Source organism: Sprattus sprattus, assembly GCF_963457725.1.
Source record: "Sprattus sprattus genome assembly, chromosome: 4".
Lineage (NCBI taxonomy): Eukaryota > Metazoa > Chordata > Actinopteri > Clupeiformes > Clupeidae > Sprattus > Sprattus sprattus.
Window position 1 is genome coordinate 45,580,852 of NC_137923.1, and position 27,765 is coordinate 45,608,616.

The 27,765-nt window shown below is 40.5% G+C and overlaps 3 protein-coding genes across 5 annotated transcripts in view; 1 reads left to right on the top strand and 2 right to left on the bottom strand.

Annotated features, from left to right (window-relative positions):
• The window catches only part of LOC308364295 (prolyl endopeptidase), a 202,513-nt gene that overhangs the window by 148,884 nt on the left and 25,864 nt on the right, over positions 1 to 27,765 (bottom strand). The gene's annotated exons all lie outside the window — the stretch shown is intronic.
• LOC308363867 (mediator of RNA polymerase II transcription subunit 30) lies at positions 21,758 to 23,520 on the top strand (the record flags this gene model as incomplete). The annotated part of the gene is made up of 4 exons (XM_080836755.1): positions 21,758 to 21,982; positions 22,086 to 22,244; positions 23,077 to 23,166; positions 23,428 to 23,520. The coding sequence occupies 4 exons, from the start codon at positions 21,758 to 21,760 to the stop codon at positions 23,518 to 23,520; spliced, it is 567 nt and encodes a 188-aa protein (XP_080692881.1).
• ext1c (exostoses (multiple) 1c) overlaps positions 24,415 to 27,765 on the bottom strand; it is a 50,709-nt gene continuing 47,358 nt past the window's right edge. For all 3 annotated transcript variants that reach the window (XM_080837385.1, XM_080837386.1, XM_080837387.1), the window contains exons 6-12: positions 27,473 to 27,605; positions 26,940 to 27,058; positions 26,678 to 26,773; positions 26,388 to 26,474; positions 26,009 to 26,169; positions 25,486 to 25,657; positions 24,415 to 25,074 (exon numbers count right to left, since the gene is read on the bottom strand). In XM_080837385.1, coding sequence (XP_080693511.1) covers positions 24,889 to 25,074; positions 25,486 to 25,657; positions 26,009 to 26,169; positions 26,388 to 26,474; positions 26,678 to 26,773; positions 26,940 to 27,058; positions 27,473 to 27,605 — 954 coding nt within the window. In that variant the 3' untranslated portion in view covers positions 24,415 to 24,888. The remainder of the gene's footprint in view (positions 25,075 to 25,485; positions 25,658 to 26,008; positions 26,170 to 26,387; positions 26,475 to 26,677; positions 26,774 to 26,939; positions 27,059 to 27,472; positions 27,606 to 27,765) is intronic.

Here is a 27,765-nt window from a genome sequence, read left to right on the forward strand (position 1 = left end):
GGTTTATGTTATGGAGGTTTAGATGTATGGCATTTTGTGCTGCCATGGTACTGATAGGTGTATTGAGGTGCAAGGGAGAGAGTAAGATAAAGATACAGAGACGGAAAAGAGAGAGAGTAAGATAGAGACAGAGAGATATACTGAAGAAAATGAGAGAGAGAGAGTATGATAAAGAGAAAGACTGAAAGAAGAGAGAGAGGGAGAAAGAGCAAGATAGAGAGATAGACTTCACTTGCCAAAAAGTAGAAGAAAATATAGTCTGAAAAATGAGCTGAACACTTTGCTGGCACGTCCAACTCTTGGAACAAAACCGCCGTTCATTATCCTAGTATTTCTTTGGCATCGGCATGGGGCTGGATTATGGAGAATAAAGGTGTTGTAGGGTACGCTGCCTAGAGAGCCTTGTTCATCCTCAAATTATCTGTGAACAAAGTACCGCAGATCTGGATCCATTTTTCACAATGCCTTCGAGAGAAACCTCTTCAAAAGTGTGGCTGGAAGCCGACTTAAGTTGACTGGCTCAGTTAGCAGTTTCACCAAAACAGTAAGGCCAAGATATATTGAAAGATTTTCAGAAATTCAATTTAAAAAAGATGTTAAATGCAAAAGTCATGCTTTCTGATTTTGCATTTCAATTAGTTTCCCTCTTCTCATAGTAAGCATCACTTGGTCATGTTAATCAGTGTGGTGGATTGCATGCAGAGATATATAATATGTGCCAGGTGTTATGGTGATTAAATATGGGTAGTGCAGGGCATCATGACTTGGCTACGCCAAAAGAGCTCCAACCCGTCTCTCCCTAGCTTGGCTAATTTGTACAAGACCGATAGCCGCACCCTTTTTTACTGGGTGGGACACTACTAAGTGCCCTTATAGGCAAGATGGATGTAGTAAACCTTGGCCCCAAGTGCACCGTCTATGAATTGGGAGATGGATGAATTGAATTTTGTTGGCATTGTTCTCTTCTGTTTTGTACTGTACAGAGAGAGAGAGAGAGAGAGTAATTCAATCAATTGTAATCAATACAGCAGTCTGTTCAATGCATAGGTTAAAAGGAACCTCAAATGTAGATAAATAAAACAAGAATAGCTTTAAAAGCCAATGATATTCCTTGAATCCTTGGATGGATGCAGGAATTATGTTGATGCAAGTGGAGAGTAGAATAGAAGCTTCTGGAGAATGACAGACAATGGTTCAGTGATTCAGAATTATATAAAATATCTGTATTCCATGCATGTCGGCTATTTCTTTCACGTATATTTCAGTATTGGGGCCAGATAAATGTTAAAGTGGCATTATGTAGAGATTGTACTTCAGGGTTAGGGTTAGGATTAGCAGTTTACCTTAAAATAACAGCTTGAAATAAAATTGGAGAGCTACATTGATGTTTAATATGGAGAATTAGTAGGGATGGGCACGCTCTACTTCCAAAGAATATAAATACGTTTTCGGGTGCGAGTAAAATAATATTAACTTTGAGTATAATAAAAACCGCACTCTCAAGCTTTTCTCAATAATATTAAGACCAGTTTATTTCAACAGATGCGTTTCAGCCTTAAGTCATCGTCAGTGTGTGAATAATATGGAGAATCCCCTCTGTGCCATTGCCATACCAGGGTCCGTAGGCATAGTACTGCGTTATGTAAATTTGCCTAAAGTCACCCGGTTACTACTGTCTGCTAAACTAGTAAGTAGCTTATTTGCCGTCTTGCTTTGTCTTGTGTTGCACTTGCTTAATGTTTGACTGTGTTAGGAAAGTTGTTGACTCACTAGTTTTTCATAGTGTCAAGGTAAGCACATTTCAAGAGGTTTCGCTAAGTTTAGCCGCTAGCATCTCGCTAGAGTTTCCTCTATTGTGCTGCTTTAAGTTATTGCAGTAAATTATCACAGAAACAGCACTCTAAGGTTTATGTATTTTATGTTGTCAAACGAGATCTAAAAAAGCACCCAAAATGCATTTCTCTGCATTTTGGGTGCTTTTTTAGATCTCGTTTGACAACATAAAATACATAAACCTTAGAGTGCTGTTTCTTGCCTTTCATTAATAATAAGGTGATGTAAGTACTTGTTATTCAAGCTGTTATCAGATACACTTTAGATTAAGGTTTGGATTTCAAGCTAGAGATAGGGTTTGTAATGTTTAACAAATACAAAGTATTATTACTTCTGAATAGCAGTGCACATGACGAGAATATCCTTAAGTCAGCTTACTTTTATGAGAAATGCACTATGACGTTAACTCCTACAGGGCTGGGTTTGTTATTTATGGTCAATGTTGCCATCATTTTTGCCGGGGTAGTGCGTTCTAAAGGTTACACTTCTAGAGTTTCATTTTCTGGTGCTTGTCATTTTAATTCATCACTCTTACAACTTCCTGCATATTGCTGAGTTATGATACTTAAATTAGTTTATAGTTTTATTCTTTACGCTGCTTGGATGCCAAATGACACTGCCAGCAAGGAAGTTCATGTAATTCCTGTTAGGCATAATCCATTCTGTCAATTATCAAATGACTAATCCAAGGTCATGTCTTTTAGTGTTTGTGAAAGTTTTCCAAAGACCTAATTGATCACATTTGAGGATACACACAGACATACACACATACACACACACACCCACACACACACCATGACTTGCATATCAGCCTCCATGTTGCTTAAAGGCAAGACAAGGCAAGCTAACTTATATAGCACATTTTATAAACAGGCACATCTAAGATCTTCTGGCCGTTTGTTCCAGTTGCATGCAGCAATAACAGCAAATGTATCTATTCAGCTTCCTGGCCCTTGCCCTGACACTGATGACAGTCAGTTTTGTGCCGGACTGTATTGTGTTTAACACTCATGAGGTAGCCTATAGGGAGGTTAGCTTAGTTAACCTAACAAATTAGCATTAGCAGTCCTGCTTGTCATCGTCATTCTCAATAATGGGAAAGGATTCTCGATAATTTCTTTGACTTTTCTAAAAAGAAACCCTATCAAAGAGCCCTACGTTACAGAGTACATAATGCAATATTTTGACATACGGATGGATCCGTCAAATATTTCATACAATGAACCCTTCTGTGTAATCTGCTAACTATACATCAGTTATTTAAAACAATTGCAATTTGAAAAAGTTTTAAAATACAATCATTTAAAATAAATAATATTTTAAGAGAAAGTCTCTTGTCAGACAAGTCAAACAACACAGGAAACAGTATATAAAGAGCTCACTTCCAAATCACAATTCAAAACACTGCAGGGCATGCAAATCATATATGCCTTATCTGTCCTTGTGACCCAGAAACTTGTTTCTCCAAGGTTTCAACTTAAATAAAGACTGTCTGAATTTTTAGTTTGCTTCTTTATTTCTTCACCCTCATGAAAGAAAGTCTGAAAGGCAAAGCTGGCAGAATTAATATCAACTTTCCTAGCTACTCCTTGTTAGGTGATTTGAATTGAATGATGGATGGAAGGTTTAAAAAGAATCAGACTCAATGTGAGGTGACGGAAGTAATCTGTTATCTATGTGAGCGGCATGAGAGGTGCCTATCTTTTATCATTCTGTGATAGGACCGAGTGGGTGATTTCCTTATTGCTTTTTCCTGTGCCACTGCACAAAGGTTTGTACAGTATAATGCCATGGGGGGTTGAGGACATTTACAGTGTGTATACAGTTAATCTCTGCACCTTAGATATGGTAGACTCCATGAAGTGGTTGTGGTATTAATAGCTGAATCTATTTTATGATGCTTGATCATAGAATATTCTACCTACAAGATCGATACTTGGATGATAAACATGATTCCTCACTCTTAGTAAGAAAAGCGTAATTTTATTCATGGTCAACCTCATTTAACATTCAATAGATTTGAGTGGTACTGTACAGACTGAAAACCCCTATTAAAATGGGGCAGGAATTTACAGTTTGGAAAAGTGTATGAAAAAAAAACATTATATTATACAAAATACATATGTATCAGATCTTTAGCAATAATGTCTGGTGAAAATACTCTTATTTACAGCTGATGCACAAAAAAAATGTCACATTATCATCCTAGGCTTTTAAAAATAAATCAAAGTATTTCATACGGTAATGTTTTCAGTAAACTATTATTTTTGTATGAAATAGGCTCAAGCATTTTGTCATCCTTCATAGACGTGACCGTTAGGGCACATTTCTGGATCATTCTTGGCATACTGCGGCTTGGTGTGGCATAGCGGGGCAATAGCTCACAGTAGAGGCAGAGCCAGAGAGAGCACAGAGCAGAAGAGCAGAGAGGAGGCGAGGGATCCCAGCGCTGATGGGGCTCCGCTGGGTGTGGTGGCGGTGGTCGTGGTCGTGGTCGTGGTGGCGGTCGTGGTGGCATTGGTGGTGGCATTGGTGGCCCCTGTGGTGTGTGAGACTGAGTGGGTGTTCATCTCCGTGGCTGTGGACACAGTAGAAACATGGCCTGGGTGTGTAGGTTCCGCTGGGGTGGTCACATTTGTACTGTTGTTCTGTAATGAACACAATAACAATCGGTGATGTTTTTTAATCAACTTCTTTAACATTTAAAAGAAACTTCTACAGAAGTGTATTTGGTAATGACCTAATTTATCAGACTGAGTGCTGTGAATTGTGCATTAGATGTGAACTTGTAATACAAGCTTTAGAGCTGCTCTCATTTATTTTGTTCAACTTTTTTGTTACTTTTTTCTCAACGTAACTGTGCCACACCCATATTTTAGTATATCAGCATAATTTACTAACAGCATTGCAGTCACAGCGCAGTCAATCTACACATTCTCACAAAGTTAAATTAAAGATGAAGATGAAACAATCTTTTGACTAAAATGAAACAATTAAATAAAAAATACCTTGATGTCCACTCCAAAAGACAAGATAAGTGGCTATATATCAAGACCATGACTGTCCTTCTGTGGGAGGTGTATGAGCATCAGTGCCCAGGTAGTAAGGCAGGGATGTTAACTTACCTCTGCCAGTGCAACTGTAAGCAAGACCAACACTCCGAGAGCCGGAGCCAGAGACTTCATGGTGAGGAGAGAAGAGTAGTGTTGGTGGTCTTGATGGAACTGACAGGTGTTTCAATGAGGCGATGTGAATGTTGGCTTCTCAGAGAGTCTGTGTAGAGTTTCCGTTCTGCATGAAATGAGGTGGGATCAGTGTTGGCTGCCTTTATATGGACCACCTGTTTTTTTCTTCTTTTTTCCCTCCTCCAGGAAGCGGTGTCTGTAGCAACAGCTCCATAAAAGACTGCCAAGGCTACCACAGAAGCATTAGAACAATGCCCTAGTTATATACTTTATGGTTTTATATTGCCTTATTTATATACTTTATGGTTTTATATTGCCTTATTTGCCAGTCTGCTCGGAAAATAATGTTGCAGTAGTGTGGTTGTGCCAAATGCTGGATGGTGCAATGAGTACCATACTGAAGTGAAATACTTGTTGAAGTGTTTCTCAAGGAAGAGTAAAGGTATTGGTGTAATATACCTATTCCTCAAGATAAAGGTATTCTGATTTGTGAGTCATACTTCCTATGTGAAACCCAGTGCTGCCTAAGGCCAATGAAATATCAGCAGCCAATCCATCCCAGTCTGAATGGCCAATCTTGATGGAAACATAATGGCGCATTCATAATGGCACATAGAAGTTATTTATCCCATTTCAAACAAGTCAGCCTTAGGATGTCGTTACAACAAGCTACAAGACGTTTTCCTTTGACATAGTTTGGTCTATCTTCAAAATACATTTTGTCTTTTAATCCCTACATTACAGAATTCAAATGGGCCTCTGACACCTGTTGAAGCGGTCAAATCATTGAACCTTTTGCTACTTGGGGCAGTTTTCACATTCTGCTTGGACCCCATCACTGTTTATATTTAAACGTATTATTATTATAGCGTATATGGCGTCCTGTTAAACATGTTGACACTTGTAGGCCTATATGTAACATTTACTCTAAATGTAGTATTGTGTTCAAGCATATTCTTGCCTTCAACTAGTTCTATATACATGCATATTTTTCAAAACTTTGTAAATAAATGGCAAGTACAGTTATACGATGAAGCTCATGTTATTGTTTATGTATACTATGTATGATTTTATGTCTATGGTTGTATAAACATCATGTTATAAAGTCACACAACGTACCCTAGAGCCGCAACATCCACAAACTATGGTTCCTTACATTCATGGTTCACTCAGTATACAATAAACAACAAACTTTTTTGTCTATTGTTGCCAGAAACATAATCATTCAAGATAGAGTTAACACACATTTCTTTTAAAGGAAAATATCTTGTTATTTTACTTCACTGTTGCTCATTCTCTCACTTTATGCAACATCATATTACACACCACTGTGGTACGTGTAGAGTTATATATGGAGCTTAGCCCTGTGTATGGTATGACATGATTAGTGAAAACTAGTGCTGTCAAACGATTACGTAAAATATTTAATCGCGATTAATCGCATTTTTGTCATAGTTAACTCAAAATGAATCGCGATTAATCGTACATTTATTAATCGCATGTTTTATTTTATTGAAAAACAACGTTGCCAAACAGGACGGTACAAAATAAAATTATAAAATGCACATTTCAGATAAACAAGGACTCAGCCTATAGTGCAACAAAAAAAAAAAGCGTTTTATTTTTTTTTATTTAATTACAACGCGTTAATCGCGCAATAAAAAAATTAACGGCGTTAAAATTGGCTTGCGTTAACGCCGTTAATAACGCGTTAAACTGACAGCACTAGTGAAAACTTTAATTTTTACACTTATATAGCTTAGCCTATGCACCCAACTCCACCAGGGTATTTAAATTCCAGTTCAGCAGATATCACATGAAGTGTAATCAGACTTCAACACTGTAACTGATTGCAGAGGGGAAATAGTTAAGCACATTTTAACTCAGGTTAAGTAATTAGTTGTTGTCATTTATTGTTGTCACCTACAATTATGTGGTTTTGTGTGTGTGTGCATATGTGTGTCTTTGTTTCATCATGATATAATCATTCATTTACTTTAAACTGTTGACAACAATTTTATGAGAAATGATCAGGAAATAATTCATACAGTTTAGCATCATAAATTTAGATAAGATGAAATATGATCCTCCTTTTGATACATGGCAGGAAGAGGAGGTGTTTATGCTGAAAGAAACTCAGGCGGGCAAAGGTTGGCAAGCTCCTTTTTCTAGCTTCCTGTCACGCTAGAAGTGTTTCCTAAGAAACTAAACTGAATGTTATCTCAGTAACAGTCTCAGTACCACTCTCCAAGGCTCTAAGATTGAGAAACAACAATATCAATGAATTCACAATTGAAGTTCACAATATATAGCTCCTCTTGAAACATTTTAACACCCCAAAAACACACTTTACAGTATATGTTCTTTTCCAGTCCACTGCCATAGGCTCCTCCAGGCCCTGTCATACCAACTCAGATTTTGTGATAAGATTGTTGAACGTTTTGGATTCACATAGGGGTCAAATAACTTTCATGTACAGGTTGTGGGTAGATTTCTTTTAAAGTCTTTTGTTCGAGTGGAATTCAGTGTGTTTGAGTTATGTCTAGTATGTTAACCTATCTGGAAGGCTTGCATGGATGTGTGTGTGTGTGTGTGTGTGTGTGTGTGTGTGTGTGTGTGTGTGTGTGTGTGTGTGTGTGTGTGTGTGTGTGTGTGTGTGTGTGTGTGTGTGTGTGTGTGTGTGTGTGTGTTAGTGTGCGTGTGCGTGTGCGTGTGCGTGTGTGTTTGTGTGTGACCGAGTTCACAGTTCACAGTGGGATAACAGTGATAAAAGTGTATTGCATAGGACCATAAAGTGCGTGTACTGTGCTCACACTGTTCCTCTTTTTCTCTGTGTATCTCTTCGTCTGCCATCTTTCCCTCCTTCACACACACAGACACACAAACACATACACACACACACACACACACGCACGCACACACACACACACACACACACTCTCACACACACACACACACACACACACACACACACAGTGGGAATAAATGGACAGAACATACACGTTCAGCCATACACACAAAAAGATGTCACATGCAAATCACTTTTTAGTTTGAACAATACAATGCCTAACCATCTACTTTGTTTACAAAAAGTCAACTGTTGCCTTTATAAAGGAAAACCAGGACACAGCTAAGATTAGGCGCTATAGATCCATCTCTGGCATATACTGTATGTAAGTCACCACATGGTAAAGGTTGATGTCAGTCAATCATGAGAGGTAGCTAAAAAAGTGTTATTTTTCAGAAAAGTTTTTATCTTTCAATACCCACCCTTTCACCAATGCTGCACATAATTTAGGTGTTAAGAATATGGTCCCTGTTAAGGGATATAAGAGTCCTGATTAGAGATTAAAAGAATAATGGAGGCCAAGAGAAGAAGAGCACCAGTGTTGAATGGATGTGGATGGCAAGGTAATGTCCATTCTAACAGGCTGCAGGTTCAAGGCCCAGTTTGTGATTTCTGGCGAAAGGTTGTTGATATTTGAGCTATCAAGGCTCAATGTGGAGGCAATCAAATGACACCTCTTTCTTCCGTGCTCCAGATGCAATGTGTTGGTTGGAATAGTGTTCTGTAAAAACGTTCAGGGAGCACTAGCAGCAGTGCACAAAACATTTCTGGGATTATGTGATGTGTTCAGGGATGAGGTGATACTCACAGTTGTTCTGAGAACATGCCGCGACCCAGTATGCCTAGAATGTTCTTTATTCCAGGGTTAATATGAAATGGAAGGAGTCAAGTGCATTCAGCTTATTGAGTAAACTAGTCTAGTCTGTTACCTGTATCACATCAACTGCAGACTACTATCTCTACAAGTCAAGCTCTTTTTTATATTACATCTCTAGCCAACAAATATTTTTTTGTTAATGAAATGAATGAAAATGAAATGAGCCCTAGTGACTAGTGACTTTGTTTATGGCAGAGATAGTGACACACACACACCCTGAATTCTATCTCTGCATTTTGCCCATCCAGGGTAGTGATACACACAGTGAAGCACACAGTGAAGCACACTAACCTGGAGCAGTGAGCTGCCTTTGGCTGCGCCCGGGGAGCAGTGATTGGGGTTAGGTGCCTTGCTCAAGGGCACTTCAGCCGTGGATGTGGGCATGGGAGAGCAGTAGTTTACCACTTCCCCCGCCCACATTTTTCCTACCGGTCGGGGATCGAAACCGGCCTCCCTACGGTTTCCAGCCAGAAACCCTAAGGCCACGGCTGCCCCCCCAGTAATGACATAATATCCTAAAGTTTTGATCTTCAGCTTCTCACTAAGACCTGGTTATCAGAAGGCACCAGTGCTGCAGCACCAGTACATTTCTGCTGTATGAAGACGTGCCAAACTGGCAAGAAAGAAGGAGGAGTGCTTTATTGAAAGATGCATTCCAGTGCCGGGAGATAACACTTGGTAATTTTATTGATGTTGAATACCTTAGTTTCATAATGACGGGTGCTCTCAAATTTTTATTTTAACCATTTACAGACCTCCACACTACACAAGTCCTGTTGATGACTTGGCTGAGCTACTGTCAGTTATTTCTATTGATCGAAACCTTTATTTATCCTAACTTCCAAAGGTCTTGACATTTCATCTGTTATGGTTAAGGACATTTCTGTGTCTTCATTGATTCAATGATCACATGTTCAAATAAGCACTGTTTCCATTAGGAAAAGGTACACAAATGACTGTACTCACAATCAGTGTATGGAGGCAACCGCTATGCATCAACCATGAGTGCAGAGACAGCTGATGTCCTCCTGGATAACTCTAACTTGAAAATATCAGTATCCTGTATGGTGCCCTGGTAAAAGTCAGGAAAACATTGAGGAAACAGAAAGCGACATGGAGAATGGTAAAACTCAATGGAGAAAAATGGAAAAAAACTACTTCACTACAGAGCCTCAAATCCACTATGACCTCTATAGACAAAGTCTTTGTAGTTTTTAATTGTGTTATGTAGAGCTAGACAGCTACATTTCTTTAATGCTCACTATTCACTGTTTGATTTTGGGCTGTCAAAGGTGAAAGATGACCAATGTGAAAGATATGTTGCTCCAAAACAGTGGTTCAAAGTTGTCCTAGGACGAAATTCTGAAAGTGTCAGAAATTCAGAATCTCACAATGTGACTGCTGCTACGACCTACATATACTAACAAATCAATAGGAATGCAGCATCGGATCAGAGGCATTGTGATTCCGGGAAATACATGTTGTCTTGATGAACTGGCATCTGTCTTTTAATTCTGCAGAATTGAAGCAAACAGGTAAGGGCTCACTGCTATCAGGCACTTTTGCCTTTAAGCCACTCTTAAAAAAAAAAAAAACTCTGAGAGTGCCTTTGTGTTACTGTAAACAACTACAGACCAGCCTCATCTTCCTTTTGTAGCTAACATCATTGAGAACGTTGTTTTCACTCAACTCAGCGCGTGCGTGCGTGCGTGCGTGCGTGCGTGCGTGAATGTATGTATTTGTGTGTGATACTTTATGTTTTGGCACTTTTCAGCACTTTGTCCTAATTTTCCTTTTGCTTTTATTTATGTAAAACACATTGAATTGTCTCTCAGTATGAAATGTCTGCCTTGCCAGCTTGCCTTGGCAGCCACGTTTCACATGATTGTGCATGGACACAAGGATTTTTGGAGTGCACCCACAGAACGGTCAGGTTGTGGCACATCAGGAACAACTAGCTGAATTTGACAAAAAGGACTCCCCCATCAGGGTTTGTTAATGCTTGGCCCTTAACCCCTACGAGGTTGACCATCATCTTGCTTTCAGCAAAAGCAAGTTAAAGCAAAAGCAAGTTCTGTGAAAGGCTCTGTAAAATATCGTTAAATAAAAAAAAAATGAAATGCTTTATCCCAGTGGAGATAGTAACAGTTTTAATACATGATGCAGTGGCAGTGACAGTGACGTGCAACACACACACAAGTGCCCCTGAATACCTGATTTTGAATTCTGCCTGGGTCATTTCTCAGTCATACTCCCCATCTCTCTCCCACCTCTTGCTTGTCCGTCCTCCACTATCCTGTCAAATAAAGGCATGCCAAAATTCCAAAAATCCATATTATAAATTTCCAAATGAACCGAAGAAACATAAAACGCAAACATGTACGCTCATTCTCATTGCTGTCATACTGTGTTAATATAGGGGCACAGCATAGTGTTATTTGGACCACTGTCTCTTGGCACTGACTGAAAGCTGAAAATTACAGACACTGGGTAGCCCTGTGTTACATCATCGGTAGTATCCAGCAGCTGATGGCTGAGAGATTCAAGCAAACAGTATTTGCCTACCTGAGGTCTGATGGTAAAGTAAACATTTGCTCTGAGCTTGTCCAGATGCTACTTTACTGCTCTGGCCTGTGGTGACGTGCAGAGTAATAGTTGGTCCTATGCTTGACAGTAGGCCTATACTTTGCAAATTATTATGACTCAGCCAAGACAAAAACCACGTCATGGAGTAATTCACATTCAACGAAAGCAAGACGCTCTGAAGTTAAGTGTTAGCATTAACAACAGGGATATGATATTTAAATGGTGGTACCAAGAGATAAGCTTTAGAAAGTCAAAGATATGAAAGCATCAGTGTCCAGTCTGTGTTGTACGTACACTGTGCTGCATTGAATGTTTGCTCAGTAGGAACACCTTTTCATTTTCTCACAGATAACCGTGGTCAACATTATAATTGCCACACATAAAAGTAAGACCTAATGTCAATTGGCAAGTGTTTTAGACATTCTGAGCAACACATTTTCTAAAGACAAATTCCTCCGACATCTAATATGTGTCTACAAACAAAAGTGATTGCAGACTCTGGTTCCTCTGTACATGAACAGAAGAACCAGAATCACCCATCACTTTTGTTTGCCGTGATTTTGGGTGTTGGGGCTCAACAGTATGTTGTAAGCCCCCTTCTATGTTGCATTCAATGAATCATTTCTTACTGAAAAGAAAAACAAACCCAATGAAACTGAAGCTCTGAAGAGCCAGGATTAATGAGCCTCAGGGGTGGAATAATTTAAGTTATTATTATTATTATTATTAATAATAATAATAATACAAATAATAATAATAATAATAAATAAGTTTATGTTGCAGTTAAATAGTGGGCACTTGCACTCATGACTGGTCCAGTCAGATGATCACAGTCACATTTCTGTTGGTTATTCAAATAGATACTGGAATAAATTAAATACCTCAGTTAAACCAAATGGTGCATATCTTCAGAAATCAGGGTCCTTCACATTTGGGGTATCAGTAAACAAAAACATTCCAGGGGATTCAAAACCTTAAGATGAACGCTCCAACTGATGCCACTGTATTTGGGTATTTACCATATTCAGTAATTAATTGTCACTGGATTATTTCTATGGCAGGCACACAAAACACATGCATTATTTTTTTTATCTTTTACTTCAGGTTTCATTTTATTCAACAAAGTAAAACACACAAAATGAAGATAAAGTGTTATCTTGAGGAGTTTGGCGTCTTCATTATTCCCGGTCAGCTGTCTAGGTGCATCTTTTACAAGTTAAAACTCAGTGATCTGTTAAACAAGAACACATCATTGTTTTATCTGTTTGTCTGTCAAGGCTGCCTTGGTACATGCCAGGGCATCCGCTTGGTTTCCGTCCAGAAATAATTTATTTTACCGGACAAATTTAAAACGTACCGCCACATGTTTAGAAAAGAACCTATGTTACAAACACAAATATAACATAGCCTATATAATGTTCACCTAGGTTGACAAAAGAATGTCAATATCAACCAGCCACTGGACACATGTAGATCCAATTGGTATTAATGAAAAAACCTTAATATCCATCAGCATTAAAAGCTACAGATTTTTCTATCAAGAAATCTTGTTGAAAGTAGATAAGTAAGTGGAGTCATTTAATATTGGACACTGCGAGTTGATCAAGGTGTTAGACAGACAGTCAGCGGCAGAGTGTCAGTGAGTCTTGGGCAGCTTGCCTTGAACACACCACTGATGTGGGCTAGTGATTGCAAAGCGCCACAAAAAGGAGAGCACCAAGAACTGCACTTGGGAAAGCCAGCAAGGATGCAGTGCCCCCTTTATAAGGCTGTGTTGCTCCAGGCCTGCCGTGGGTGAGGTGCGGCAGAACCGAGGGCTGGTAGGCAGGGCCGGAGGTGACATTGATGATTGTGCCTGATGCATTGTGGGTGGTCCTGGTGGTGGTTGGGTTGGCGTTGCCAGGGTTGGGGTTGTTGACACGGCAGGTTGTCGTGGTGGTTCGAGCTGTGGTCGTCATAGTGCCAGATCCATTCCCATTGGTTGAGTTGCTGGAGCTGTTTCCTGTGCCATTCATTGGGGGGCTGACATTCCTGGGCTGGGCGGTACTCACTCTCAGGCCCGTTGTCAGGCTGCCATTTCCATATCCGACGGTTGTGTTGCCACCCACACCTGCAGCAGTGACGTTGTTTCTACTGAGTGTGCACTACAAGAAAAAGCAAGAGACATGAAAACATGTATTAAATTACTTCACAGAGACATCTGTGTGGATCAATGGTTATAGACCATATAGATCAATGGTTATAGAAATTATTAGTGACACTGAGCCATTGTGAAACGAATCAGACGAGTCAGAGAGATCGCTATCGGAGGTGCGACCTTAGAAGAGTTGACCTCACGTCCTTTCGATGCCACCCCCACAGTTTCTCTGCCTCAAGCCACTGTGGGTTTGGAGAGGTTATGAAAGGTCGCCCCTGTCTTGTTTGGCTTTCGGCGGCAGAGCAGTTTTGCATATCCTGGAGTGGGTGCCTAACCACTCCCAGCCAGCTACAGGTTATGTAAGTGTTCTCTCTCACCTCTCCTCCTGCTTTTCATCTCGGCCTGCGATCTGTGTACTTTGTTTGAGGAGATATTAATCTCGAGGCTGGTCTCCACGTTTCTTGTCATGCAAGTGTAAAGGGGTGAACTTGAAATTCTTGTAGAGTGGGGTTTGGATTTTCGGGTTTATAACAACATATATGAGCAGTTTTCATAATACATATTTTTTATATGACTGCATGGATGTATTGTTATATATACACATACAAATATACGATCAGGCACTAGTTTTCCACTATATAGCTAATTACACAGTTATATAGTTAAATCTCTGTCTGAAGGTCATGACTTAATGAGCTTGCTCTATTTGAATGATTGGTTTGGGGTTGAAACGCTTTATTGCTCAGCAAAGCATACAAGCACATTGCATTTGAAGAAGTCCAGCAAACAAAAATGAAAACAATATTTGTTTTACCCTTAATATTAGGTATACTTTACAGTCAACAGCATAAGGTCCAAAACATGCATTGATAATCTATCAATTCTGTATAGAAGCCATTAGAAATGTTTTATTAATGTAAACAGTCAATACAGTTATTGAGTGTTAGGCATGATGATGACTACCTTTGTGTGTCTGTATCTGTGTCTATCACACTGTAACTAATTTGAATGTGTCTACACAACAACAGAACCTGTTCAAGAGAACAGGTGTTTGTTAGCTGCAGTAGCATGGAACCTTATAAATCATTACAAAAAGTCTCCCCATGTTGACGCTTCCATAAAGGGCACACCCAAAGTAAACTGAAGACATTTTCTCCCATGCTACAGAAGGGTTAACACTCACTGAACCCTAAATTGTGAAATCTTGGCAAGGATTCTGCCATGCCACTGGTAGGTTTGGAAAGCACTGCATGAAGTAACAAATGTTTTGTGTGTGATGTCTTTCAGCCCTTTGGCACTATAGATCATCATCTACCATTTTGGTAGGTTGTTTTGTCATAATACAGCAGTTTAGATTCTAAAATTAACATGGTCAATGGGAATGAATAAAACAGTTTTCCCTTGTAAATGGAATCCCTTTGTTGGTGAGCATCCATTATCACCAGACGTTTAAATATTTCACCGGATTTCATTGGAGAAAATAGCTGCTCTCGAAAGCCCTCCATCGTTCATTTTAAAAGCATGTCAGTGTAAGATGCTGTGAGTGGCGCGATGAATCAACCTACCTCTATGACGAGCAGGAACAGACAGGTGCAGCCAACTAAGTACCTCATGCTTTCACCCGATGGCTCACCACAAAGGTCTCCAAAGTTCTCCTCCTCGATTTTGTCCTTTCTGTTTTGTTGCTTGGTCCCTTCCTTTTCCTCTAAATAGTTTTCTTTTTTTTTACTTTGTTGTTATTTTGTTGTTTTCCCCACAATTTTTTTATTTCCCTGGGTCCCTTCTGTATCTTTCCTCCTCCTTTCTATTTCTATAATTTGTTCTTCGCCCTCTTTCTAGCTTTGCCTCTCTGTGGTGGGGCCCGGCCCTCTCCTTTGCTTTTTATAGCGGCTCCCCAAAAGTCACGCTGTCACACAGATGAGGGCATATCTAACTTGTAATTATCACGCCAACCTGGAGCCCTGCCAGGGCTCACCATTGGTCCTCAGTACACAGACCGGGGCCCACTTTAAAAAGCACGCCAGATATGGAGAGACTACAGGCCCAAGTCAGGAGCCGTGGGACAGTGGGATGGGGAGAAGTGAGAAAGAAAAGACGACAAGAGTGTGTGTCTGCTAAAGGGATGAGATAATGATGAGGTTATTCCACTTATTTTAGGACTGATTATCAGTGAATGATTTTCAAACTGAGCCAGGTGCCTTTGTTTGTCACTGATTGATGTCAGTCCTATTTGAGTGGATTGATATGAGTGGTACTCTTTCATGTTCTTACAGATTCCCCTGTGCCTTCAAGTATGTGTATATCCTGCTGCTTCCTGCATTTGAACGGCCAAAACAGGTGAGATATCCGACTCTTTACACGTGTGCCTGTTGGTGGATTGGTTCAGTGGATAACTAAAGCAAAAATCTAATCAAAAATCTAGTCAAGCCTTTACTTTCAAACCAGGAAATGTACATGCATCTGAAGCTGGCAGGGAAATGGCAAGTCTTTAAATGTGCGTTAGGAGATTAGATAAGGATGCCCAAATGTACAGGAATGAAGTCATCACCAAATTTCACAGCATTCACAGAGAGTTATTTACCTTATAGAGTCTGTCTTGTAACCAAGTATTTTACTTCAGTACTGTGAAATCTATAACATTCAATTCACCTTGTGCTGTACATTGAGAAGCCTGCATTTGAAAATACACATTTCTGAGGCAATTCTCCACTCAGGATCATGCAAATGCAAAATATATGACTTTTGCCAACATGCAAAACTTTTTTAGTGGTAGTACATTTCGTGAACAGCTTTCCTCCTTTCCTGTTTTCCCTTTCAGCAGTCTCGTTAATGGATGCGGTAAAAATCTCTGACGCAGATTTTCTCTCATCTATCAAAAGGAGCTCAGTCATAGTAGTTACATTCAGTATGTTCTTGTTGTATCTATGTGCTCATCCATTTATCCCTCCCTCTCCCTTGAGTCTGTCTATGAGAGCACAGTGTACAGTAGCAAACTGTCCCGGTCCACTGTATTTCCTAAATTAGTCACTCACAGAATATTCTTACAGAAGAATTCTTACAATATATGCAAAATAGCTTCTTTTTTGAATACCAGCTCAGGTCAGAATTATATGACATGATGTTCTTTTGAAATGGCCCTAAATCCACTGTCTGAAGTTATTAGATAAATAATTAAATGACACCCCATTTTACATTATAAGTAGGTATCCCAATGTTTTCCATATCAAATGTCCAAGGTAGTGGATGCTAGTGGCCTGGTTATACATGGGTTTCTTGTATACAAACATTGAAGGCTGCGCGCGCAAATCCGCGGCAGAAAGCCATCTACCCTAATACAAATTAATACAGAAAGCCCAGTTTAAATGTATTGTTTATTACTTATTTAGCCTACCGTTCCTTATTCTGTTGCCATGATTGCTTGCACACACCCTCAATATATTCCCAAAAGTAACCTTGTACATTGTTGAGCCTTTTTCTATATTTGATTTGATATTTTATTTTTCCTGGCAAACGGATGCTTCCTCCTAGGTATACTGAACATCTTACCAACTCTGTTAGAGCAGTTCACCACACAACAACTCCCTGTCATGTTGCCTTCCTCCACAGCTTTCTCATCCACTTCAACGTTATCTTGCACGCAACCAGTGATGACGTAGCCGAGAAACCCATGTATAGTGGAGTGCCAGGTACTAAGATTTATGCCTTTAAAAGTTTGTGCGTCATCTTAGTTGTAATGATAACCTTGGCAACAAGGTCAAAACATCATAACCAAACATTTAAATATGTATTTGTCTTGGCATGTTCCTCAAAATGTTTTAAAGACCAAGGGAAAAGTAGTTGGATTTCATTTGATTGGCTCTGGGCTTGATGGATGATTGACAGCAGCCAATTGCCTCCCATGGGTGTCTGGGCTGGAACAGCTTCAAGGGCTCTCTGACACCAACAGGGACACGACGTATTTCTTTTTTTTTTTTGTCCTGGTCTTTCCTGTAACATTTTGTACTGGTTCCAGATCAGGCACGCGACTGAATGAAATGGAAGCTTTGTGAGAGGTTACTTATCTTGTGTTGTATCACATAAGGCATAGTTCCTGGAACAGAGCGCTTTTATTGCATTGAGATAAGCCGTGCATGGCTCAGTCCTAATGCCTTAATGGCTACTGTGCAGCTGTGTGCTGCATTGGGAGAGAGGGAGAGGTGTTGACATTATACACTCTATTAATATGTTAGTTCAAAGTTCAGTTAGGCAACATAATGTGTTTTCTTTTGAATGCGCTGATCCATAATTTCCACTATATAACAACCTTTTCCAGCTATCTCCTTAGCCCTTGTGACATTCCCTACCGGCACTAAATTAATCTTCTAAAAGTGATTGTTCCCATCCTTGATTGTGATTGGCTAAATCGCGTTCCATGCCGTTGTAAAATTAAGCAATAAGCCCCAAGAGGCCGTGGTTTGCGCTGGTTTTAGAACAGGTAAGGGGAGTTGTTAGGCACAACACGAAGCGGAGTGCCATTAAACCCCCTGACCTGTTCTAAAATCAGCGCAAACCACGGACTCGCGGGGCTTATTGCTTTTCTAAAACTACTACACATATTTGATATGGTTCCACAAATAAAGACAATTCAATTTAAGAAACAATAGTTTAATGATAAACCGTCATTCTTCCGCCACTAAAAAATATAGTTCCTAAATAAATCGTTGCCACGCAACCCTTGAAGCAACGCAACAGCCAGATGGAACACTGGGTATGAAATGCGCTATATGAATACACAGCCTTGCCTTTCCATTCGCTGCGCAGTAATATGGAATGGAAACAATTGCACTATTAATGGTGATATACAAATTAATGTGAATAAATAAGTACCCCTTTTTTGTCGGTAGCGCAAGTGTTCCATCATTGATGTCGTATTAAAGAGGACCTATGCTAATTTTCAGTGTTCATAATTGTAGTTTGGGGATCTAATACAATAGATTTACATGCTTCAAAAACATATTCTTTTTCAATTACTGTGCAACTCTATTCACCCTCTGTGTGAAACGCTCTGTTAGAGATCCTGTGTCTTTAAGTCCCACTCCCAATGAGCCCAGTGCGTTCTGATTGGTCAGCTAGGTGGGCAATAAGGATTGTGTTATGAGTTTGTGTCATCTTGTAGCAAAGGAAAAGGGCTGGAATTCAAACAAGGCATTTGAGGCAGCTGAGAAAAGTGATTTCTGTGTGGGAAAAAGTTAGACCCTCTGGCGTGGACTAAGGGCTTTGTAAGTTTGGAGACTGTTTACATGCACAAAAAGCTGTATAACACACTAAAGGGAAGGGAGAAAATGGACAAGCATAATAGATCCTCTTTAATGATAGGACAGGAGGGACTATCTATTTTAAAATATTAAACATGGAATCATAGCACCTAAATCATCAGGAAACCTGGCTATAACACAAGAAATGGTTGTGAAAACCTTCCATTTCACCTGAAGATATTCTTGTTACTCCCACAACTGAATCTGGCAGAGCTTAAATGCCATTTTCAAAAACGCTGGCCTTGAAATGACTCCTCGGTATTCCTCCTGGGTGATGACACAAATCTGTTCATTTTGTTTTACATGTAACTTCATTTAAAGCTGCTTGAGGCCTTATCTGATGCTTATGAATCACAAATGTGCAGCAAGGGTCCTGTGTGGGTGGAACTACAGAGCTGATGCAAATAGAGCTTTGAAGACCTCAGGAGAGGTTTTGCATTGGTTATGAGTGTATGGGTGAGCTTTGGCTATAAATGGTGTTCTACAGGTTAGAAAGTTCAGACTCCCTAGCATGAAGGGATACAAAATGTATTGTATGTTGGAATGCATTGAATTGGATTCATTCCTGAAATTATCCCATCTTATTATATAGTTGTATAATGTTTAAGAACATGACAGTACCTGTCAAGTTTTGCTTGCTAAAGGGTAATTATCAGTGTGCTTGATGAGTCAGAGAGCGAGAGAAAGAGAGGGAGAGGGAGAGAGAGAGAGAAAGAGAGTTTGACCTTGATGTTTGTAGAGTTAACAGAAGAGTAGGATAGAAAATTAAAAAAATATACATACATAATAGATAGGCTACCTGGAAATAGGTAAGAAACGTGTTAATGCCGATCCATGGTCTAATGTTATGGCTAAGGCATATCGTTGTTTAGGCATTATTATCCTAATAACTTAAAATGGCATTGCTGAACTTGACATTGACATTGAAGGAACCATCAAGTATATAATCCGTAATTTTTATTTGTCGCTACCCTAGAATAATAAGGTTCTATCTGACATTTTTGTCAAAATTGAGTTATTTACATATTCCTATTCTGGCATAATTTATGAACATTATTTAAGGTGTTTAAAAAAAAAAAAAAAAATTTGAGTGTTTTATTCTGAAAAATGTGCCCCATTTGTCAGTTTTGGTAAATGCAATGCTAAAACTTTAAACCTCAATATCTCAAAACTGACCTGAACGCAGATAGAACCTTATTATTCTGAGGTAGCGTTGTGTTGTCTTCAAAAGCCATGTCAAGGATATTTTTGTACGTGGTTACTAGCTCTATATTTTGTTCCTATAAAGTGTCAAAAGGCCCTTTATTACTTTGATGGATACCTTTACCAACTAATAGTTTAAAAGATTTCAGATTTCTTTCTCTCCTGCCAGAAGATAAATATGAAGTCAGGCATGAATTGTTGCTTATATTCACGCAAACAGCTGTGAAAAGGAAAGATATCAAATGCATACATTACCTTCTTATTTTGTAGGCCTCCTTTTTACTTGTACATGATTTGAAAAAAATAATCTGCTATTTGGACTTAACTTTATAGCATATAGAAGGGTATTTAAATTAAATTGGTGGCTTTTACGTCTTTAAGAAACAATCTATGATAATATAACAACAGCAGATAAATGTGTTACTTTAAATGTGAGCTTCTGTCACACTTTCAGTGTAATGGTATCTATATTTTAATCCACTTTCACAGATGGAAGTAGAATGTCATTAAGTCTTATTGAGAAACAATTACAATTGAGAAATAATTAGTACACTGACACTAATACAACTCCCATCAAGTGCTAGTGTTACTTTGGGGGCAAAACTTCACAGTATTGTTTGGACAAAGATGTACACTCTACACAGTGGAATGTGCTTCCTGACAACCCTGTTATACTGTTTCCATGCCTTCAACCCTTTCACCATTAATATTTGGTGAAAATGTTAAAAATGACAGTTCAAATGGCCATTAAATGCCTATAGCCTACCTGTTACATAGGCTACATTTTATTTGGGACAGGGCTGTTCTTTCATGATTTCTAAAAGTATTTTTTTGCAATAAACATACGATTGCCTCCGAAAAATAGGCACTTCTGATCGTCTGATTTTTTAAATATATAATCTCTAATGTAAATCTCGGGTTGCATATGTAGTCTATCACATATTTCCACTTGATATGTAATTGGCTACTGCATTATGTCAGTGACAGGGTTGACACAATAACCAAATATTAAGAAGTAAACTAAAATAAAATAATTACACAGCCTGTGAAACCGAACCGAAAAAGGCACCGATTTCATGGAGTGACCCTGAAAAAGTTTACTTCAACAAGTCGTCATCTTGCAAGTCTTGGCATAGTCAACGTTTATTGAGTATGTCGCCCTCTGGTGGAACCTGTGAACTAGACGCCTTCAAGGGGAAAGAGGAAATGACATCAGAAACCCACTATACTTTCACCTCTGTTTGAAAACGGTGTTAGCTAGTGTTAGATTGTAAGAATATGCCATTTGTTTGTGTACTGTTTTAACACAGGACCTACGTCTAATAAGAATCTCGCTACATGACGTTTATTCGTTAAGGAAAGACCAACCCCGATAAGGCCTTGTGAGTTACAAAAGTGAGCACTTCTGAACTTCATTCATTCAACCCGTGTTAGCTAGCTAGCAACTTGCTAATAGCTTGTTCAGAGGCGGCCCATGTTAGCTAATAATGAATAACGTTAGTAGTAGAAATGTAACCACGATATTTAGTCAGGTGTTTAATTTATTTCTCTTCACATAGCTAATAAGCTGTAGCAAATCGTGACAGTTTAATTCCAGTCGGCTTGTGAAATGATAGCTAGCTTGCATAAGTAACCGGTTTTCATTTTTGCATTGCATGCAATACAATTAGCCGGCTTTATGTCTCGAAGTGTAAGCCGGTAGAACAGCTAACTATAACAAGCCTTGCGTTCATACATTTCCTTAAGATATTCATTTCAGAATTCTAGACTAAGGTATCCCTCATTTGCCGACAGATGTCCGCCTCCTTGCCCCAGAAGGGCCCTAGTTTGGCCAGTATTCCCTCCCAGCAACAACCACACATGCACCCGGGTTCGGGCACTGCTCAACAACCGCCCATGCCTCCTCAAGGTGCCTTGCGAGAAATCTCTCCCGTGTATTTGTGTAGAATCGGGCAAGAGACCGTCCAGGACATTGTGAGTCGTACCATGGAGGTCTTCCAGCTGGCAAGAGCCACACAGGTAAGTTAACAATACCAACAGTGCTGTTAACAAAACCAACATTCCTGTTTGCAAACAAGCGTTGGCTTTTGTTATGATGCACGTTCCCTTTTCTCTGACCTAGCTGCCGAACGGAGTGACTCAAAGTCAAGCCGCGTATCAAGATCGCTCTGGCAAACTGCAGGAGCACCTGCGACAGCTTGCCCTGCTGTTCCGCAAGTTGCGCCTGTTGTATGAGCGCTGCGTGGAAATGACTACAGACTTGCAGGAAGCGCCAGGAGAGGTGGGAGTAGCTCGTGTACGTGTACTGAGGAACTTACTGCCTTTGACCATCATGTTGTGTTTGCGGTTACACTAGTACTGGTTCCAGTTAGTGTTTTTTTGTTGTTGATTACAGTTATTATGTGTTAGGTGTTATCTGTAATAAAAAAATAAGGGAAATTAACTAAATATTTTAACATGAATACAACTAGTGCAAACCTAAATATCATGATCATTTTGTGTATTTAACAATCAACATTACACATTATACATATGCATACAATACACAGAATACAATCTGTAACTTAACCACATTTTTTGTGTCTTGGGTCATAAATGACCGCTGTGATGTATGACAAAAGTGCACACTTATATTAACACCCAAATTACTATATTAAATGTGATCTGATTACTTTACCATTTATTTTCACTCATAAAACAATTATTACAACCCTGGAGGCCTAGTCACAAATGCAGCAAAGCATTTTTTTATAAATAAATCAAATCTTATAATTATTTGTATCCATTCAAGTAGGTAGGGTGAAGGATTTTGTGAATCCTCGTGAGGTTTAAGATGAAAGAAATGGATTTTAGACGATAGTTTCAAAGCTGTCATCTTTGACCAGAGTGCAGCATGAGGATCGAGAGTTAAAAACTATATCTTAATACTCAACCCAAACTGTCAGACCTGCTGTGATGATTAAGCAGAAATGTCAATCAACTGATCTGTAGCTCCTTCAGCTGTCACTCACTTATCTATATCTATAGATATCTCACTTATTTATACTGTTCAGTGGCAGTCTGTCCATATTTCTCCAGTGCTTTTAAGTGCTAATCTGACCCCTCCATTGCAGTTAGTGCCGTATGCAGGTGAGGAGGTGGCCGCTGTGCGAGTGGAGCCTTGCAGTCCCGCTGTGAGCCAGGAGAGACGAGAGATGCTGGAGGTTTGCGCTTGTTTAGAAGTCTCAGTTAATAAGATTCCTTTCGAGATGCACGTTTAAAAAAAATAAAAACTGTTCGACGACTAGGAAGGGTGCACAGATTGGAAATGTTTTATTTTTTTTATTTTTCTGCGTTCATTTAATAGGAGTGAATTGTACTCATGAGGTACATGGCTGTGACGATATCTATGACGATCTCTGTGTCTTTCAAATGGAATACTCAGGCCGGCCTCTTACTCTCTGTGTTCTGTTTACCGCGTCCAGAAGGTGAAGCAGAAGAACCAGGAGATGAAGGTTCTGATGGACCAGCTGAGGAACCTCTTGTGGGACGTCAACGCCATGCTGACACTCCGTTGACACTCCCGTCTACCCGTTCTGGCTCCCGTGATCCGTCCATTCCATTTGGGGACGCGGTCTGTCCCGCCACGTCCCTGTACTCTCCACTTCAAAACGTTTGGTGCTCCTCCAGCAGCCTAAAGACACTACAACACATAATCTGATGCACTACGGGGCCGTTTTATCTCTGGTTTTGTTTCTTTATTCACGTGTGTGACGTGTTACCTTGCCTGTGTTTTTTTTTTTTTTTGCTTTTTAATTAAGGAGAACTCTCGGTGTGCACACGTTCACCTTCCAGTCACCCTCAAGTTCTGAATATGGAGTAAATTCCACCTTATTAAGTGAACACATCACCTGAATTTGTTCCAAAGAAGTCAAGCCTTTAATGACGCAGAGGAGATCTTATTTGGTGGTAAGGCATGATTGGTCTTCCTTCATGTTCAATATGGCAGCTATGTTCTCAGGTGCCTATTAAATTAAAGTATGAGTGTGTGTGTGTGTGTGTGTGTGTGTGTGTGTGTGTGTGTGTGTGTGTGTGTGTGTGTGTGTGTGTGTGTGTGTGTGTGTGTGTGTGTGTGTGTGTGTGTGGGAGAGGGAGAGGGCTAACAAGAGTTTGCGACTACATTATTGGCATAAGTTGATACAAGTCTTTACAACATTTTTGTTTACCTTGAGGATAAAAATTGTCAGACAGTACAAAATGTTTTGTACAATAAGAACTGAGTGAACAGAAACTGAACAATTCAACTTTTTTTCTACTTTTTTACTAAATAAACTGTAGAACAGTTCTCTCAGTACTCAATATTGCTTTGTGTGTTTGCAAATATACAGATATTTATTGGGTGATGCGAAATAACCCAAACTTCAGTTCAAATCATCAAAAGTAAAGAGACGGCAACCCAGGTGAGATGACATAGATGCACTTAGGAAATGTTTTATTGGTCTTTGCAGTTACAACCACCTCAGGTGAAATCAGCTTTACGGATCCACTTTCATCTCCCTCATTCTTTTGAGTTTGTTGCACCAGTCCATATGGTGTACGTGTGGAAAAACTCGCACCATCGTTTTTTTTCTTCTCCTTCAGTTCAAAGCAGCAGCAGCAGGACTGATCTGGGCATTCACAGCCCGGCACGATTCCCCCACCCTCAGTTCTGTCCATCAAGCGTGGGGAACCAATGCACCGCACGAAAGACAGAGAGGGTGACCCCGCCCCCTCTCCTCTCCTCCAATCCTGTACCTTCACAGACTCCTGTGGGGGTGGTCCCTCCACCCAAGGCAGTTCTGGTCCCCTGATTGGTCCCGATCCAGCGGAGGGGGACTTTTCTCGTCTCTTGCCTGTCTGCCGTAACTGTCTGTCTGTCCTTCAATCAGTCAGTCTAGTCGTCCATCTCAGGCACGTTCCAGGTCTTTGTACTTCTTGCGCAGGACGGACACGTGGTCCTTGAAAAGCACAGGGTCCAGGCGGAACTGCGAGTGCACCAGAGGCATATAGCCGAACCAGCTGGCGAACGTGTTCACACACTCCTGTCTCTGGGTAAAGTGCTCGGGGTTTGCCCACGGGGCCATCTTCGTTCCCTTAAGAAACGAGAGAAAGACAAAGCCAGGATATCAGAAAACGCTCACAAATTCAGCGCAATGTGATGCCTCCAAACATATCCCGGTAACCCAAGTTAATGACCACTCTTAATCTAAACCCAGACAAACATGAATGGATTTAGAACAACAGAACAGAAAAGTGTGTTTTTCAAAGTACTGTTTCAAAGTGTTGCTTAAATACCTCACAAGCACACACACTGATATAATGTATAGCTAGACAATAATATGAATCATTCTCGATACACCTCATTTAAATGCCAAGCCAAGCCATGCCTTAATCCCTTGCCCAAAGGCTAAAGGTATCAGATAGTCTGCTCTGTGACAGACAGGCACCAGCTCAACAGTCACGTGGCGGGCAGCATGATGCTATCTATCCGCACCGGCTCTCACCTGCGGACTTGGCAGCTCTTTGTACTGCTTCCTCTGGGCCACTTTAATGGGCGGCAAGTGAGTGACAGATGAGACCAGGAAGTTCATGAGGATGTCCTCGCAGTTGGAGGTGCGGTCGACGAGCGCTCGAAGCGAGTGAGGCAGGTAATGGGAGAACAGGTGATTGTAATACCTGATAAAAGGAGAGAGGGAGGATGGACACTGAATTTAAATTACTTGCAAAGAGGAATGTAGCTGAGATAGCAGTTGTAATGTTGCAGTAATGTTGAAAGTGAGCTGATATAAGCCAACTGGATCAAAATGCAATCTTAAGTAATTGTGTTTTCTTTTTGGCATAGCTGACAGTGAACCTATATATTTATATCTAGAATACAGCAATAAACCAGTTTGTGGATTTATCTGTGGTCAGGAGGATATTTGCATTGTGGTCAGAATATCACATTAACAGCTTGACTTCTGTGTATATGTGTGAGGGCTCACTAGCCTTCACTGTAAGTAAAAAGTGTAAAGGTAAAGACATTACCTGTGATAGAAGGCAGCTCCCGTCAGGACGATGGAGTACTCGTTGGTCCATTTGGAGGTGTAGCCCCAAATCTGCTTCGCCGGATCCCAGAAGTGGCTCCTGGGAGGGTATCCCACAATCCTCTCTGGGAAACTGCGCCAGACATGGAAGGCAAAGTTAACCTGCAAAGAGAAAACAAAAAAACTTCTAATGGGACCAGTTGTTTAAACTGGTAAACCCTTGAATGAATGAATCCAGAGGACAGTAGTTTGTTTTCCACCATCACTGCGTAAATGGTTACTGTATTAAGACCATGTGATCGTTTGAAGTAATACATTAATCATTTTAAATGAAGTAAGAAGTAAATTAAGTAATAAATGAAGTATTTCAGATGCCTGACCTCACTCGTGAGCAGCACAGTATCCTCATCCAGACTAAGCACCGCCTCCGTCTCTATGGCAGCTTGTGGCAGGAAGCGGCTAGTTGTCTGGAGGGGTTGAAATAAGGGCACGCAGAGAGAGAAAGAGAAAGGAAGAAGACAGATGGAGGAATGTTATTTGTGATGAGGAGGACAAAATAAAAAAGATGGTGCTGAATATTACGGTCGTAATTTGCTGTGCCTTAAATGTCAGGATGAAAGAAGCCACAGTGGCGCTCTAATGCTCCGCTTCTGTGGGCAGGCAGGCTCACCTTCTTTCTGCCGTCTGTGATGATAAGTGGCACAGGCATGGGAGGCCATTTGCTTCGATGTGGAGGCGGCTTCTCACTGTTCCATATAATGATTATCTAAGAGCATATGGGAGAGAGACAGACAGACAGACAGACAAAGAAGCACTTGAAAGGTGACTCCAGAAAAAAACGCTCTGCATACAGTGTCTAAATTAAACTGTTGGTAACCTTTTTCTGTCAGCACACGGCTTATACTGCTCATCGCTGAGGCAGTGAGCAGTACCTGAGAGCAGTATTTGGATTTGGACACCACCTGCAGCAGCTTCATGATGGGCTGGGACTGAGAGACCAGCGGGGAGGTGGCGTGGATTACAGCGGTGAACTCCTGACCGGGGCTGAGCCCTGAGAGAGACAGAGACATGAGAAGATGGAGGAAAGGTGAGGTGGAGTGAAGGAGGGGATGAAAGAGAAGAAAAGGGAGACGGGAAAGGAATACAAGAGGGAAAAAGAAGGATGGAGAGAGAGAGAACAGAGAGAGAATGAGTGAGGCAGGCAGGAGAAAGAGAACAAGGTTTTTGTTTTTCACAAGATGACGTTTCAGTCATTGTCATGCCCATCAGACTAAAGAGCTTGGCAATTGTAATTAGCACACATCACCTATCCGCTTCACTGGCCTAGCAACCTCACACCGCTAGCATGAGTCACCCAAGGGGGTGAGTGTCTGAGTGCAGATGAGTCATTGGCTCAAGGATCTCTGGGGGCCCTGACAAGGATGGGGGATATAGATGGCCTATAGGGGTAGTGCAGGGACGGTACCTAGGTTCAGGTAGTAGAAGGGGTAGTGGGCCAGGTGGGTCGAGTACTCCGGCAGCACCAGCAGGCCTCCAGGCAAAGAGTTCCACATTAACTTATTCCTGGAGATGTGGGAGAACACGCGGTCCTTGATGATCTGAGAGAAAGAGAGAGAAAGTGAGTGAGTGCGCTTTTCACAAACAAGAAGACTGACAAACTTTTAAGACCCATGCCTGTCTGATAAATTGGCAGGTTACTTTGATGCTGTCCAAAATGTTCCACCCTGTGCAAGTCTGCTTCTGAGGTACAGTACTCAA